General features: G+C 39.7%; 1 protein-coding gene across 1 annotated transcript in view; it reads right to left on the bottom strand.

Moving 5' to 3' along the window:
• LTBP1 (latent transforming growth factor beta binding protein 1) overlaps nucleotides 1–18,372 on the bottom strand; it is a gene marked incomplete at its 5' end in the record, with an annotated part of 57,270 nt that overhangs the window by 9,469 nt on the left and 29,429 nt on the right. Inside the window, 5 exons of the mRNA XM_010194313.1 lie at nucleotides 6,373–6,543; nucleotides 8,832–8,972; nucleotides 10,287–10,415; nucleotides 11,300–11,386; nucleotides 12,715–12,897. Coding sequence (XP_010192615.1) covers nucleotides 6,373–6,543; nucleotides 8,832–8,972; nucleotides 10,287–10,415; nucleotides 11,300–11,386; nucleotides 12,715–12,897 — 711 coding nt within the window. The remainder of the gene's footprint in view (nucleotides 1–6,372; nucleotides 6,544–8,831; nucleotides 8,973–10,286; nucleotides 10,416–11,299; nucleotides 11,387–12,714; nucleotides 12,898–18,372) is intronic.

Raw genomic sequence — 18,372 nt, forward strand, 5'->3', positions numbered from 1 at the left:
ATACAACCTTTTCCTATAGGGATGTATTTTGTCTGCTCACTCATCTCCTGGCTGTGATCAGGGACAATAGAGCTGTGGTTCAAGAGAGAAAAAAAAATGTGTTTTTAATATGATTTAGTCTATATTGCTCCATTTGTTTCTGAGTTTTTCTCATAACTTGCAAATGAAGCACTGAGACAGCTTGTTGTATGACTTAGGACAGCTATTATGAAAGGAAGCTGATGTACGCTTCCAAAAATGTAAAGGACATTTTTAAAGTCAGATGTGTGCATATAAAAGCAGCATGTTAGGGGATTACAGCTAGATGCACATGCGTACTGGCACAGATGTTAGCTGTAATTGGTGCTGAAAGCTAGGCTGACAGAGGCAGCGCAGCATAAATTGGATGGACTGACTGGCTTTTAGGTGCTTGTTAGTACAAGTGCAGTTGTGCAGATGTGCATCTAATTTGCATATACAGTTGTTGAAACTGCTTACGCCTGTGTAGGCCTTATTTCTATTCTCTAGTCAGAAAAAATACTCCATATTTCATCTGTTTAAAGCAAAATACTGTATTAAAAAGCTTTTCCTGACATAACCATGAAACAACTGCACCACAGCCAATCCTACCTCCTGCCCATAAAGCAAGCTTTATTTCTATTCCAGCTCCTCAGAACTGTTACCATCACACACACAAAAAAGGAGCCAAAGCTATCAAAACCAAGGCAGCCCCTTCAGATTATTTAAGAATGTAACAGTTTCACCATGGAAGAAATCACTGGGGAGAAGGACAAAGCCAAGAAAGCATTTATTATATATAATATATGTCCCTTCCCAGCCAGAGGTTCTGGACATCACAGCCTGAATTGGTTAAACTTGCGCTCTCTCAGGAGACTGTATCATCTGTGAACAAAAGCTGAAGATATTTCTGCTCTACGTTTAGACTGTGCTGTTTGACAATTTTGATCATTTGACTTCCTCCATGAACAGAAGCCGAAGTTTGTGATGGATGCATTCGCATATATTCTACAACTCTTGGTGCTAAAGAAAAAGAGAAGGGTATCAGTCTTAAAGGACTTTTTCATGAGTTAAGAAGGATATTCATAGCCTCACATGGAGATACTCCAAATGAAATTGCTGAGAAAAGGCTCACAGTGGACGTAAAATTCTTGTTAAAATTGATGTAATTACCAACCTGATTATTTCAAAACCTCTTGGTAGTCAACCTTTTGTTCCTCAACTAAGGCTGCTCAAATTTCCTAAAAGAATCTTCTCTCTCCTACTGCTTGAGGTAGATTTTTAGAAGTTGCAGTAAAAGGCAGGCTGTTTCTGCCACAGCCTCACAAATAGCTTTCTGATGCCTTGCTGACTCCCGTGTACACTTGGAATGGGAGAGTCCATGAGGAAAACCCTTCCAAGGCTGTTCTGCTTGTCTCCCCTGAACTTCAGAAAAAACACTGAAAATCTTCATCAACAGAAATGAAAGCAGCCAAAAATCTCCACAACTGAGTATAAGGCTTTGAATATTCAAGGCCAAATCACTGTAATATTTTGAACCCAAGAGATAATCCATTTGTCTAGAGTCCTTACCAGAAAGGAAGGAGGCACAATGGCATCCTAAAAGGGAAGATGAACAGTGGTCTCCATGATCTCAAAAGAGGACAGATGGAAACTCATCCTTTACACACATTTGTTTTCCTTGTACTTCCAGATCTTCATGAGTGACATTAGCCAGAACTTGAAGGGAACACTATGTTCTCATAACATGAAAGCTCAGCCCAGAACTAACTTTATAAAAGTTACATTTATAAAAGGTACACTGAATTCCTTGAAACAAAAATGCAATCTAAACAGTCTGTCCTGCCAGAAGGAGTAGAATTCAACAACTACATGTAGGCATCTCCAAGTGGCTGCACCTGAATTAGTCATCCAGCGTCCCTTTTTAGTCCATGGACACAACCACTACTAGACACCATCTCATCCTAAAGTAGATGTCTAGAACAGGTCAAATGAATCTAATGCTCAGGGTGCCCATTTCTCTTTCCTGATGGGAGGGGAAACTGGTAGGACCAGCACAGATGTGGGTTTCTGTGTAAAAAAAACAACACGTGAAAGTGGCCAGGAGAAACCCTACGTGATACAACACTCCCGATGATCCACGTTACCCAGTGCCTTCTAGTCTGGGCTTTGCAAATGCTATAGTGGAGATAAAGAGAAGCGTCAAGTACAGCATGAGTCTTCAGTAGTTCTTTATGCAACTCCTAGTCCCACAGAAAATCTGTAACATCTACTGACTGGAGTTCTACCACTGTCCTTTCTACAGATCTTCTAAACATAAAGTGGTTCCAGAAAAACCCACAAACTACTGGAATTTAAAACATACGGTAAAGGAGTACAAGGTATGTATAAGGTTCCACAAACAAGCAGGCTGATAAACTGAATGCAGTTACCCAAGAAAGTGTTCATGACATTACCTCAGTTGTCAGACTACCAACAAGTTCATAGTTAGAGATGTAGTAATGTCCCCCTATCCTCAATAAATAGTTATTAAAACATCTGTTAAAACTGCAGAGTCCCAGTCCTACCTTACCCCTTTTTTCCATATTAAAACTTCTCCAGGCAGCCACCTACAGAAGGAGAAGGAGAAAGCACCCTCCTTAACAGACAGCGTATCTTGAGTTCAAGGGCACCTAATTCCACCTCACTAGCATCCTAAGGTGTTACTGAAGCAAAGGTGGTACTGCACAAGACACGTTTCTCAAGAACATTTTACAAATGCAAAGATAGACAGTGTCCCTAAATTAAACACTGACCTCAGCACACCACCTTACTCAACATTTTCTAGCTTTTCTACCTCTTCCCTTCAAATTTCCTGTACCTTGTAACAATACAACTTGTCTAAAATCCACTCCTCTCCCATAAGGGTCTCACAGGAGCTTCTGGAGGCTCAGCAGGTTTGTAATTCAGATGTTACATATTCAGGTTAACATGCCATGTGTATGACCTTCTTTTAGTGTCCAGATGTTTTTAGTCTTGCTCTGTTTTGTGGCATGGATGTGTTAACCCAGCTGCTAAACCCTTTGGTCCTGTCCTGCTGCCAGTTACTAGAGCACAGGGTCCGGATGGGGACAGTAGGTCTTGTGGCACTAACAGTAAATTGACCAAGGAAGCAGAACTTCTGAAGGCAAGTTGTCTGACAGGATTTTTTCTGGGGTGGGTGCAATGAAGAAAGGATGTTCTCTAAAACAAAAGTATCCAATTTTCTAATTTTCCTCAATTGGTCAATTATTGCAGATTGCAAATGCCAAACCTCAAGTGATACAGAGTTTTCTCGAGGATAATTACTAAAAGTTCTTTGGGCAAGTACAGCCTAACACCACAATGAGCCCAGAGAGCCCATTTCGGTAGTTGACATTTTGGTGTTGGATGCAATCTGTGAAAGCCTTTGTCTGTAATATGGTGATATCATAAGATCATAATGTTAGAACCAATGTAATTGAAAACAATCTGTCTTTGCTTCCTTCATTTAATGACAAGGTCTGCCCCACAAAATTGTTTGTACAAGTAAGATGTACTCCAGCACATCACTACAGTTCATGTTTGCACCGTTTCGATCAGGATTTTGAACTAGCATTTTGAGTTTGTTCCTCGATGTTGTCATCAAAATACTTCCTGGTCTTACTGTTGTTAAGATGTTGCTGTTCAGTTGCAATACTTCAACAGATGCTACTTATTTTTGACTCAGGCTCTGATGTGTACTGTCATTTTCAGTGGGGTTTGTTTAAACAAGCATTCATTTGTAGCTTTTAGAAATCTTAGCAACTATGCAAATTCTGTTTTTATGCTGATGAAAGGCTGGATTTCTTTTTCATTTATCAGTTTTTACAAAAGTTCTCTATTTTCGCACAGGTTTTATGCTAGATGCTACTTAAACAGGACATTTAAATCTTGTAAGGAAAAATGGAATTGCTTTCAAGGAAAGCTGAGACAGAAAAGTTAGGGGTTATTTTTATGAAATGACATTTAGAAGGGACTTGCAAATGTATAATTCATGGTGGTAGGCCTGTATTTCCTTCTTTCTAAGTGCAGCATCTAGATCCTCAAATACAACAGAAGTATAAACAAAGTAAAAGAAAAACATAGATCAGTGAATGATCTGTTCTATGATCCAACCCATTTCATGGTGAGTGTCTTCCAGTGATAACGCTTTTTGCATCCCGAGATCTTCTTTAACAAGTGCTACAATTCTTCAGAATGCCCCTAACTTGGGAAATAAGCAAACACCTTCAGTAGTAAGTCTGGCCAACACAATACACAAGTATTTAAAAATGGAGCAATTCCAGGTTCTCCAGCCAGGACTTGAACCTGTGACCTGCTGGCCCAGAGCTGTGAAAGCACTCTCTTGAGCCAATGATATCACTTTAAATGCTACAAACTGAAGACATGTCAAATGAATCATTTACTCAGTTCAGTCAGCTTCAAATTTTTCTCGGTAAATGTTCCTGAAAACAGAGAAAGGCTTCCAGGTTTCCGTATGTGTGCATGCACACGTGTGCGAGGACGCATGAGCATATACCACCTCCACTGAGAAACATAATCTCGTATGTTTGTTCTGATATAACAACGATTCAATACACTTTCATTTTTATAACCATCTATGTTCCAATCTATGATGATGATTTAAAGTATCTCGGATCAATGTATGCCTCTTTGTATCAGTTAAAGCAGATACTTTTCAATACATATGAAACTTCACATAAAAATTATGTCACTGTCACCATGTGATGAACTTTGTACAAAGAAAACCTCCTTTATTCTGCTCTGTCTTTCCACCTGGGGAGCTCCAGGTCATAGCAACAATGCTTCCTATTACCTACTGTATTATTTTTACTCCTACATTTCATTCCATTGCAGTTGTTATTCTAGCAGGTGTAGTAATTCAATGCTTGGGAATGTCCTCCTATAAGATTTGCTCTGACAAAGACATTTCAGAGATTTTCATATCTTATAAATCAAGCTGCTGTCACACCCTATTTTTCTTTTTCAGTCTCTTTCTGGGGTAAGCATCAGCCAGCAGTTACTCCAGCCAACATCATCAAAATCAGGCACTTTTTGCAGTTGCTGCACTTCCAAAGCAAACTCAAATAAGTAAAGATATATAAGAACAGGGTCAGGGACCTTGCAAGTAAATTATAAAAACATAAATCCCAAGCAGACACAAACCACCACATTAATGCTTCACTGAGCTTCTCTACGTAGTTTTAACTCCAGGGTTCTTGCTACAAGGTAAAACATGTGCTGCTTTAGCCAGAGCATTATGGTTAGAGTAACACAAGCCAAAGTAAAAATCCAGGTATGATAAGAACAAAATGCTTTACTAGTGTAACGTGGTATTCCTACATGGAAACCCATATGACCAAGAGACACATTTGTAGTAAGAAAACTACATCCAAACTAGGCCTCAGAATAGTCTGTATGTGGGAAGAAGTTAGGATGGTACCCGACTGTAATATACCACAGGTGACGTATCTCAGGCGCAGCACGGCATACACATATGTTGCTTCCACTGCTCTCTTCTCCAGCCCCTCCTCCCCAGAAATAAGTCTGTGTGTCAATGACAACATTGGCCTCTATATCCATTTAGCTTTTGTAGTCACCACAAGAAGCAGCTTCTACTTGAAATATCTTAGAACAATATATAATGTCTAAACATGTAAACAAAATACAGTCTTTTAAAAAGATGACTGTCAGCTTTCTTTAACATTAAGTTATATTCCCCAGAAATTCTTCAGTCCTTGCTGGTACTCCATTTCTCTTACCTTTCTTAAATTGTTTATCTATACATTTCATAATATCTGAGCATACAGCCACATAGTAACAGCTCATTCTTTGATAAGTTTATAGTGATTCTAAACCACAGCTTACCAGGTTCTTATCAAACACATCTAATTGCAGCCAGCCTGGCAGAATATCACACTGAAAAATGCATCTGAATATCTAATACCAGCAACAAAAATCCAAAGCAGTTATGTAACCTGTGAGTACACATGAACTGCAGCTGTATTTTCATAGATGGTTTTTAGGTTGTCAGTCACGTTAAGGAACAAAACTACCCTTAAAACGCCCTCCTGCTTCTACCAGGGTTCTAAATTGCCAGTCACTGGTAGTTCCACCTGAAGGAAATGGGTCCTGTAAGCACCAGAAAATAAAAGCAGCTACCTTTTCAAAATCTAGACTGTAGTAATTTCCCCCTAATTAATGACAAAAATTTCCATTAGTTCTTGAAAGGTTAGGATTTTTTTGCTCTTTTTATGTTATTAGCCCAAATATTAGCCCAAGCAAGGGATTAAACTGATTATTTAATTCCAAGAACTGACAAGTACGTTTCCTTACCTGACTCTTTCATTGGACACAGTGCGCACTGCATGCCCCAGGCTTCACCGTACAGGCAACAGCACTCGGTGTATGTCGTCTGCTTTCCAACCAGAGGTCGACTACAAACAAAGTCATCACTTAGATGCTGCCAGCAAAGATCCTGGTAGACCTCAGTTTCTTCAGTTTGTTCTGATGGAGAAGACAGTATTAGATCATCATTGCAGCACTGTTTTTCAAAAAAAGATACATGCATAATGCAGAATTTCCTAAACTTAAATTAGAAAAATAATTTAGCTTTACAGACTCTGCTGAATACAAATTTAAGCTTAGAAGTCATGACCATTTTTAAGTGCCTGAGGTGGTTCATCTCTTGAATGTTCAGCTTTGCAAAAATATTAAATGGTTCTGATTTGGCATTACTAGGCCAATACAAAAGCACATTGGATTGGACACCCAAGAAATAAAATTTCCTAAATCAGCAGTCACTGCTGAATGCTTAACATTGACTCAGCTCTGCTCTCACAGAAGTTAACAGAGCTTGACAAAAAACAGAGTCAGGATAGAAGTGAGTATTTGGGGAACGCCATCCATGGAATGGGTCTTTTAAAGTTGTTATTTTGCTTTTCTTACATTGCTGTCAGTGGCATCTAAAAGAACTTTTACAGCTAGGGCAGAGTTGAACAAAGATTTTACATGGGCTCAACAGGAGACTGAACAAATACTTGGAAGAGAGTCCCATGAACTGAGCAGACAAACTGCATCACGCTCAGGAAATCCCCTGAGCTGAAAATAGCCAGAGGCTGGGAGAGTGCTGGGGGGTGAGGAGAAGAATTGTTGATCTGCTCTTCTGGTCTCCAATCATCCACTTACAGCTATTGTTACAGACAGAACACTGCTGTGAACTACCGTCACGTTCTTTTGAACATTAACAAAACCACGTATTTTTGTCAAAGCTGGAATATTTCAGAGGCATACTAATTCTGACACAGATCTCAGTAGGAACAATTCCTAGTCCTAGCAATCTCTGATCACTGCTGATCAGAGGGAAAGGAACTGTAAACTTAATCTTCCACTTGGAATGTAAAATCCTCAGCACAACTGTTTTGTAAAGACATCTGCAAGGTTTTGATTTGGTTCCAACAGAGTGAAAAATAAGTGCTGTCACAAACCAAGGTTCTGTTTCGTCTGTGCATATCTATTAACTGTGCATTTTGACATGATGCGCTGGTGCATGGGTGAGGATAGAATTGAAACCTAGCTCAAGAGTAAAATGGTGAGTTCTGAAAGTGCAAAGGTGATCAGAATCGAGATACCTGTTCTACTAAGAATTTGCCAGAACACGCGTCTGCAACCAACTCCAAATTCTGCTGTCAGCAAAAGAACCAGCCTGCCCCCTCCTCCTCTGTCTTAGGCACATTGCCATACAAGGCTTGAGAGCTTTGTGCTGGGTGAGGAGATCATTGCTGCATCAGCCCCAGTGTTGCATGATGGAAGACACTTTGGGCCCTTGCATTCTCTTGACGTCCTAGATGAACCCAAAGGACAATCCTGCTCTTGGGTTGTTTAACTGAAGATTGAACAATAAAAGTGCTGTGGTTCTTTCAGTTTCAGGCAAGAGGATGACGATGTTAATCCTCAAAAGCATCAGCCTTATAATTTGGACTGACTAAAGCAGGTATTCAGTTTGTATTCCCATTTCTTTTCACAGAAGCATCTTAGGAAAATTCATTGTGAGTTGCAGGGACCAGAGGTCTGGATTTATGGCTACACAGTGCCAATATCAATCAAACTCATTGTAACATTTCTCTCAAAGATGTGTGTGGCATAGACAAAGCTGTGCACACTGCGTAATGCTCTGGATTTCTGAGATGTTTCTAAAAATCTCATGATACCTAACTTTTTTTTCTGAAATCAGTGGCTACTAAAATTAAAAGAAAATGCAAAAACCTTACTTTAAGAGTGACACTGCAGCCCACAGCTTGAAAATGTGAGCTCCATGTACCCTCAATATTAATAAACTGAAAGCACAGATACAGTATCAGCTATTTCCTCCTATATCCTGTTATTGCTGTTTTTATTCCTTGCTTGCTTAGAAGCAGTCATGCACTGCAAACTGAATCTCCAGAGTTAGCCCACAAATCCCAGCCTTAGCGAGACAGCAAGCAGTCTCTCATCTATGACTCTGAACGAGGCAAGCGCAGGGCTGGTGCATCGGTGGGGGGGCCGAAGACTCCCCAGCCCAAACCTAATCTCATTAAAAGTTCCAACACATCTCCTGTCTGCATTGGCAAAGTGGAGCCCTGTGGAGTCCTACATCGCAATGCCTTCTGGATCAATTGGTCATGGTCCAAGCATTGCCTTCCAAAATCCTCCAAGCATGACCCAGTCTGAGCGTACTGGGGACTGGGGACTGTAGCCATGTCAGCACCACCTCGTAGAGGCGTACTCACTTCAGTAATATGTATAATGGATCATACCACTTGAATCTGCTGGTCTGATGCATCGCTTTTCTGTTGCGTCCAGAACCATTGGGTGTGTACAGAAACAGTTGTAAGATCCTTCTGTGTTAATGCACTGGCCATCAATACAGCTGTTTGGGTCCTGACATTCATCCGTGTCTTTAAAATGGAAGGAAATGTATCAAGGAGAGCCAGCACAAAGTAGTTGCATTGTGTTAATCCATGTTTATATTTTCCTATATTAGGAGCAGATTTCCCTGAGCGTCTTCTGTTAATTACCACAAACATCAATTGCTTACAGCAAAATTCTGCCTGCGCCCATGGGGAAGGACAGAGCAGCAGGATGCTGACCTCTAATCCTCAAGTACAAGGGAGCATCTGGAAGAGGAGGCTTGCTGGGGGGGGGCTGGAGTACCAGGGACACTCTGCATCCAGCACAGCTGCTTCCCATGTTCCTACCCCTTTAGGGCAGTACCAGAAGGCATTAGAGGTGGGCACACTCTCTAAGACTTCTCATGAGCCAGTCAGGAGAAGGGATGACCTTGTCTAGCCACAGCAGTTCTATTCCTTACTTTATCTTGGACAAGAAAAGCAGAAATTTAGCTCAAAGGGAAGAACAGGCCATTTATTCAAATAGATTACATTAAAACAGGAAAAAAACCCACCCTTTTCAAAGAACAACCATAGAAATCCAAGGTGAAAGGCGCTCTTATTGCGGTTGCAAAAATGACTTCCTTTCATTATGCTATTCTGCACATTATACATGGTTTTCTGCTTACAAAGCAAAAGCCATGGTCACAGTTATGAACAATTTTCAGTTGAATACCAGAACCAAAGGAGTACAAGGCTGTGCAGACTAAAATGGGCTTATCAATGACCTGAACTGTAATTTCACATTGCATATTAACTCCTTGTAGAAAATACCTATCCTTGGAAAAAAGAAATCTGCATTACTTTGATTTTTTTATAGCAAAACCAGCACACTTATCAAGTGGAAGGTGAAATCCAACATACAAGCTTTCACTGCTCACCCCATGTACAAAGAACAGAACGCTAAATTGTACCCTGGCAGAGGGAAGCAGCAGTGTGCACGTAAGAAGGAAGCCACCTCCAATCACTTTGTGCTGCCTGCAGAAAGGCTGGTACCAGCTCTGGGCTGTGCACTCAAGGGAGTCCAAGGGGCTGTTTTGGAGATGCAAACTTCTGGGAGCAATTTGCTGAAAAAGGAAGCAAATAAAGCAAAGCCTGCTCTACATGCCATCACCATGTCAGCTGGAATTGCTGCCCAGCCAAGCAGAAAGGAAGGGAAATGACCCAGTGCCTCTTAAAAAGCTGCTGCAGGAGTTCAGAGGCCCAGTGTTCCTCCTCTTGCTGGGAATGCCGCAGTTCTGATGGGAATCCTGCCGTACGAGTCTGCTTGTTTTGCCCATCTGCATACCATTATGGTGACAAGACCACTTTAAATAAACTTACCAAAGCACTGGAGCTTAACAGGGTCATAGTATGTGCCTTGTTTGCAGTAGCACTCGTAACCTGGCTGTGTATTCAAACAGAAGCCATTTTTACAGATTTCTTGTCCAAAGAGTTGGCATTCATCAGCATCTGGGGAGAAAACATTAAACGCTCTGTTACCATAATTATTATGAGGCCATGCAGAGGAACAAGATGGAATAAAGCCTATGCACTTCTCTGTTTAAGCAAATTTCACTTTAAACAGAGGGCTCCAGGAGCAGAGATATCCACAGGAAAATAAAATCGTGTGGAAGAGGCTACGCTGTGCTCGCAGTCAGAATGGGAAAGAGAAAACTGGTGGACCATGACTTTATCTTTCCCTTGTCAGAATAAGTCCTGTAGCACACAGAGACAGGAAGAATCTGCAGTTCCCCTTTCTTTCCTTTGGTACCACATTGCTCTTCGCTCCAAGTAAAACAGATGAAGAATGTGGCATTACAGTTTCGCTGATCTCACTCTTCCTTAGTGATGCCAACTCCCTCCCCCCCACACCCACAAATGCCTTCTGTCACTCGTGTTTCTCTTCAATCTTTTGTTCAATACTTATTTCATGAAGTGCTGTAAATGAAAACATCATTGCTGAACTTCTCTTCAGTTTTTATATTCATTTTCACTTGTAAGTCTAACGCTTAACAGAACTTTTTTTTCTCTCTCTCAACTCCCCATACATTTATTTACGAATTTAAGGTGGATTTTGTATTTCACATGTAAATGAGTATTTGAGGTTTGTGGTCTCAGCACCTACACTCACAGTATATAGCACTTAGTATACATTAAACCAGAACGCTACAGAGACTGTATAATTGACATTCTTAACAATCTGTCAAATGATGATTTTCAGTAACGTTTCATATCACAAGCTGGTTTTGTCACCTAATAAAATTTGAATTAATATGTTGACATTGCTGGCTCACATTTCTAGTCAGTCAACTACCAGAACTTCTGAAATAAACTTAATACAAGTCAGTACTGACCTTTGTAATTCTGAGCAAGAAGCCCGTAAGATGATTCTCCAGAGGGAATGAAACCTTTTCCTTCAGGACACAAATCAGTAAATTCAGCTAGGAGAGAGAGAAAACAAAAAAAGTATGTCATTAAGAAAAAGTTACTCACATGTGTATATGTTACATATGTGTTTCAGGGTATTTTGAGAAATCTAAGGCAACATTTTGCCTTATTCACATCTATCAGGCAACTGTGCACACCTTCAGGTGAATGGGGGATGCTAATGCTACAGCCAGACTTTCCTCTGCTCTCCGTTTGCAGAGGTAGCTTTGAAAGATCTACCTAGGGTACCCACAGCATCATAGAGCTCATGCAAACTCATTTCTCTTGCTCCTTGGCAGGAAAATGTAGTCTTTTCTGAGTTTCATGGTGCACTGCAGTTATAACAATACCAGTAGCCAAATTATCTTAATTAAAGCTAGCATGGGCCTCTCTGAGCTATACTGCAAGCTGCAATCTAGACATACCCCAGCTGAGATACAAGCCCCTGTCCACATTCTTCAGTCCTTACACAGGAAAAAACACTAATTGACTGCAACAGGAGAACATGGTGTGGATTACAGAGGGAAATTATTTAAAGTGTCTTGAAGACTACACAGAATCAAATAAACCTATCCAAGCAGAGAGGCTCTTTATGTAATGTATTTCATTTCAGTTTCACTGATTCTAAAGTATAGTTAAAACAGGAATTAAACATGATGATACATTTGTGTGAAATGTAATCTTTAGTGTTTAATCTCACAAAGTTTACACATGTTCTCTCTTACGTGATTTTTTCCAGCTGGATTCTGAATTTCAGCCATCGCTGTTTATGTTTCAAGTTCTGTTTTCAATATTTGTGACAAATATCATACAGCTATGTTTTTTTAATTTAACATTTAGAGGTTAAACAACAGTCTGCAGACAACATGATTAACTGAATTGTTCAGTAAGTAGCAAAATGTAAAACTAATGTCATAATATATATCAGTAATTCATAGTGCTGTGGAAACAATGTTACAAAGAATAGCTGCAGACTCAAAACCACTGTAATGCTTACCTTTGTTTTCCAACTTGTGGGAAAATCCTAACATGTTACCTTAGCATCTGGAAAAAGCTTCTGTGAGAATCTCTCTTTGTTTAAAACCAGTTGGGAGATAAATCTGTTCAGTAACAGGCTGTTTTTATCCCTAGGGTAACTGCAGTGAAGCCAATGGATTTATACCGGGTATGAATTATTCCTATTAACTTTTCCTCCAGGGAAGTCTCCCATGGACAAGTCATGACTAAACACTACAGAATATGGGATTTAATGGGCAAGCCCTCTCTGAAGGCAAAGCAGATTACTGTTAACATAAACACAATGCTTTGAAAGTTTGCAAAGGGACAGAGGGCCTCCCCTCACCAGTTCCAAAGACAGGACAAGGGAAGATTTCACAGTTGTCACCCCAGCCAGCACCCAAGGTACAGCAGCATTCTTGTTTGGTTACGTTGGACGTAAGCACATTGTCACAGAAATTAGCATCGTTCAGATTGTAGTAGCACTCCTTCTTTCCATCTTCATGTTGATCAGCCTCTATCGGTAATTCTAAAGGCAAAAAGAAAACAGAAACCACATAAGATGAACAGTGAAATGAATCAATTTTACAGGAGAATCAAGAGAGCCACAGTACCTCAGTTTGACCACACTGAAGAGCAGCACTGTGAGGCTGGGAAGAAAATGGTTAAATTTGTTTTGTGTTCTTAGGAAGAACGATGGAAGTTTATAACCTCCCTCTGGCTTTTTCAGACCTGCATCCAACTTGGCCTGCAAGGGATTCTTCACATTTGCACTTCTTTCATTTTTAAGCAATGCATGAACTACCTGCTCTCGTGCTCAACTTCCTAACTACCATGCCCAACTACTGACATTGTGCTTTTCACATATGAATCTCAAAGCTTTTTGCAGAAGGGAGCAAACATTACAACCTAATTTTACAGGTAAAGGCCCTAAGGCACAAACTGAAAAGGCCCGATTTTCGAGAAAGTGAACATTTCCAGTCCTTTTTGCATGTTCCACCCTTGAAAACAAGGCCCTTTATGATTTTTGAAAAAGTAACTAACTGACTCCACAATAAGCAGATGAATATAATGCAGACATCAAGTTAAATGACTGTGCTTTAGTTTAAAATCGGCATCCAGCCAAGAAGTCAGTTTTTCTGCCTTTAGCAGTCGAGTGGGTCCTCTCACAATATTTATAAGGACTGGAGGCAAAATAGTCTCTCCCATAGATCCCATAAAAAACCCTATTAATAGTCAAAGACTGTTCTAAAGCAGGGCATTCCTAAAGTACACCAAGAAGTGAGTTTGAAAAGAAATACCTAGTTAAAGCTTCTATGTTTGCAGAACTCTTTCCATCTAACCATACACTTCTACAAAAATTCCCATCAAGAGCTCAGAAGTGGGAACTATCACATAAAACTGTTATTCACACTTGATCAATACAAAAAACTTGTCATAGGCCACCCATAAGGTAACTGAGTTCTAAAATTAAAAATGCTCACATTTATTAATCAAAACCAAAACTTTGTTGAGGAACTTAAGACAGATAAATCTTGAGGCGACTTCTTTGTTTCCTTTTAATATTGGGAAGTTCTTTATCCTTAGCACTTAACAAATGTTTAGTTCACAAAACCCTACTAAAAATTATTGCATGTTGGCCGATTTTCCATTGTCTGAGATTTCATTCATTTCCACTCAGGCTCTCAACCAATATGCCAAGCATGAGACATTTTTCAAGTAACATGTGTATTCTGGTGGAAATCAAAACCTTATTTTATACCTGAGTGATAACGCATTTCAAAATGCTAGAAGATTTCATTCTATCTCATTCATGTTTATAAGTTTGTAAAGGGCAAGTGTCAGGAGGAAGGAGCCAGGCTCTTCTCAGTGACAGCCAATGACAGGACAAGGGGCAATGGGAGCAAGCTGGAGCACAGGAGGTTCAACCTGAACATAAGGAAAAACTTTTTTACTGTAAGGGTGATAGAGCACGGGACCAGGCTGCTCAGAGAGGTTGTGGAGTCTCCTTCTCTGGAGACATTCAAAACCTGCCTGGACGTGTTCCTGTGTGACCTAGTTTAGGTGATCCTGCGCTGGCAGGGGGGTTGGACTGGATGATCTTTTGAGGTCCCTTCCAACTCCTAAGATTCTGTGATTTGTGAGACTGAAAGAGTTCTGGCATCTAACCTACCTTTTGCTGCCTTGCAGCTCTTTTCAAGAAAGAGCTTAAGGCTGGCCCACTCAAATATTGGTATACCTGGGAGAGCCAAGTTTACTTGACCACCTCATCTATCCACCGCTGGTTGTCTCTTGGAGGTCAAGCTGAGCCTCTTTATACCAGTTACAGAATGGATTTCCTTCTAATCCATTCACTTGAAAAATAATGGCTGGGAGGTTATCTCAAGCCTGTTATCCCTGCCCACCTACATTCCCCCAAGCAGATGGGGCAAGGCAACTTTACCAAGCATGCAAATACTGGATCCGTTTTGAGAAAAGCAGGTTTAAAAGTGCCAGCATGGATTGTCTATTACTGCACTTCAATAGTATGAATGTGTGTAATAGTTCTTTTGGCTTCTAATTCCAAATAGACAATTGGATTTATTTTTATTTTTCCCAGAAAAGTGACTGTTTCTGTTTTGGGGGGGTTGAGGGGCTAGTGGACACTTCTATTCAGATTTAGTACAATATTGCCTCCTACAAGGGAAACTTTGCTGTTTCACCAATATAACTAAGTTGTACATTAAATGAAACACCCAGCTGAGCGCTCATTTCATCTTTGTTATTTTAGCCTGTGGTCTCCCCTCATCAGCTAATTACAATTTTCCACAATGTGCTGAATTTCATAAAGTGTGGTGGTTTTGCGGTATCAGCTGCTATCCAGTAGGAGCTACGCTGAGACTATTGTGTGGCACAGAAACGCAACTGAACTGAATCTGTTATTCCATGTGCAGTACTTTAGCCACCAAATTATACATTTTCCTTGGCCATTTGCCATCTGTCTAACTGAATCCAAACCAAATCCTCATCAGGAGAAAAAGCATGGCAATCTTCACACTGTTCACCAGAGAAAGAACACCAGAAGCTGCCCTGGGAGGAAGGGGAGGCAATCTCATCGTGTCATTGTTTATTCCCATTTTACATATGATGTGTTACTTTCTCCTCCCATTATCTGTTCAGCAGCTTAAAAGTCTGTTGTTTTCACAGCTGTGACTGAGGGTCAGTCAAGCAGGCATCACAAATGTTTGGAAAGCAAATGAGACAAATCTTTTTTCTTTTTTTTTTTTAAACTAAGACCAGCCTGTGTCTACAAGCTTATAATTTCTCTCTCATACATTATTAACCATTTAGTAAACAGGTTGTTTTTCAAAGTGATTTCACTAGGTATGATGATAAAATATGATAGGAAATGGATGCTTAATTTTTGTATTGTTGTTTTTTGTTAGAAAATGTAAAATATCTCTCTATTTAAGGCACACTGGTAAAGGAAAATAATTTTATAAGGTTGTTGACACGACTGTTCTATTAACAGCCTATAGAGAGATCCTATGTAGTTGCTGGTAGACTGAACTCTGAGGTATTTATTAGAAATAGATTTATATACCTTAGCATAACTTTGATCCAGCAATATGTTTCAAGCATGTGTTTGATGCATAAATGTGCATTAGTAATATAGGATTCAGTGGACAATCAGGATATTAGACTACAGCATACACTTAAATATTTGCTTAAGTAGTGGCCTGTTAACAACTGTCTTCTGAAAAAACCCAAAACATATAGAACTGATGGGACCTTAAATATGGCAACTGCGTATCAACGCCTTTTATTTACAGGTGGAATCAGTAAGGCTAAAGTGAAAAATGATCATTACAAGTTCATGACACCTCAGCAAAGACTCCGGTGACTCTGAGCAAACAGTGTGAGTAACACAGACTTTCAGAATCTGATTCTGAAAAACACAGTAAGAATAGATTGGTATGTACCTATTGTCAGGGTGTACTTGTTTAGATTTCTCGATTGGCTCCACGTGAGGCAAGCTACAATACCTAACATGTGTGTGCAGTGTCTCCGCATATATACATATATGCTCATACGCACAATTCGGGGATTAGTGCATGTGATGCACATTTAAAAATTATATCTAAGACTATGTTCATAGCTGACTGAAATTCAGATCATTATTCACCTTAGAAAGCCATGCACATATTGCCATTATAAAAATACAAATATGAAGAATTTCCTTTAAAGTCTTAACATTGGGAAAGCCCTTAAAGTTCAGGAAATTTAGAATTTGTACTCAGGCACCAAATTTCTAGCCTTGAGGAAGCCTTTCAATCAGATTTATAAACTGTTACTTGCCAGCCTCATTTTTTTGTGCTGGTGGTTGGTTAGATGCAGGGAGGATTGACTTTGTTTTAATACAAGTCAGTCTAGGAGGGACTCATGTTTGGACACCAAACCCATGATTTTTACTTATAAATCCTAGTAAATACTGTCAAATATCTTGCCATAAATAACTGGTCACATTTCATGTAACCAGGAGAATGCAACGTCTCAATCAGCTGTAGGTGCCTATGTGGGCACTGGCACCTTTGTGGAGTTCTCTATTTATTGGCTGATCTGTAACCCAAACTTGTGATCTTACTGACTCTTGTATACTTCAGACAGATTTCTGCTGATGTGCTCATGTTTACACACACTTTTGTTTGCAATTCTCAATTTAAATCATACCTATTATAATCCTCAAATATATGCTATATAGCTTCTGGATTCAATGCAATAAGATACAGTAGTAATATATTAGTATATATTAGTAACTTAGATGCATAGTATAACATGCATTTTTCTTCTGTAGAAACAATTAAAACCAAGTTAATATGGATTATTACTCAGACTGCATTCAGCTTGGTGCTTGCTAGAAATTCAACATCAATGGCTTTATACATCCTGTAAAAGAAGTAATAAGAGGACTTTAACCCAAACCAGGCATTTTTTTTTCTTACGTATAAAGATATATAGCAGCAGAGTTTCATCTAATACAGAAGAGAGTTATTTCCTCCTTTGTATTTTCTTCCTTCTGAACCATTTGCTACATTTTGTGAATGGCAGGGCAGGAAGGAGGGGAATAAGACAATCAAGTCTTGCACAGTTCTAATGAAGTGTGTATTGTCAGCTCCTGACATGTCAGGTCCAGAGTACATGGGGCAGTGTCACCGCTTGATTGGTCAGACTCTGAGGTCTTGAGAAACAGAAGCCAACTGATAAGAGAACAAAATCCCAGCAAGGCTTCAGGATGTACAAGACAACAAGAATCCTTTTAAGAAGAACTAACAACATACTTTCCTCCTTTTACTTCGGAAGAAAAGCAAGAGAATAAATAGTAAGATCTCTGTTCCACTTCTCCTTATTCTAGCTCAAGAGCATATGGTGTAAAGTACATCTCATTGCGTCTTAATTTGCATGTCTTCTTGTCTCATATGCGAGATCTTCCTTCTTGATGACTTTATCAGCAAAGAGACAAAGGTTAAGCACATGATTTGTTAGTGCCAGATGAAGGCTGGAAGGAAAGGAAGAACGGCTTCTTTTCAAACCGATCAAAATAAGCTACGTTCACTGGTGACAACAAAATAGTACTGACAGTAAAGTACTCATCTGTTGACAGTACAATCAGCCACGCTGGGGTTTTTTTATCCTCTTCCTCTCCACAGCAGCATTTGGGTTTGTCCTTGAATGCTCCTTGGACTTGACTTCTTTTTATATGGGCTCAGGTCCTCTCTGCTGGTTTCTTAAGCTTTGGTTTTGTTTCGACAAGTAGCTTAATTCTTCCAAGTACTACCTCCTCACAGTACCAAAAGGAAGATGGCATTTGCATCTACTGCAAATCTTGGTAATATAATTTAAACACTCTTCTTCCATAAATTCATGGAAGAATTTTAAATGCTGCTATGTCAGTTATCATCAGCAGGTATTTAAGATAATCTGCTCCACAGTGGAAAGATACTGCAGTATTTTCCCTTGCAAGCAG

This window comes from Mesitornis unicolor, unplaced genomic scaffold (genome assembly GCF_000695765.1).
Source record: "Mesitornis unicolor isolate BGI_N332 unplaced genomic scaffold, ASM69576v1 scaffold8491, whole genome shotgun sequence".
NCBI lineage: Eukaryota > Metazoa > Chordata > Aves > Mesitornithiformes > Mesitornithidae > Mesitornis > Mesitornis unicolor.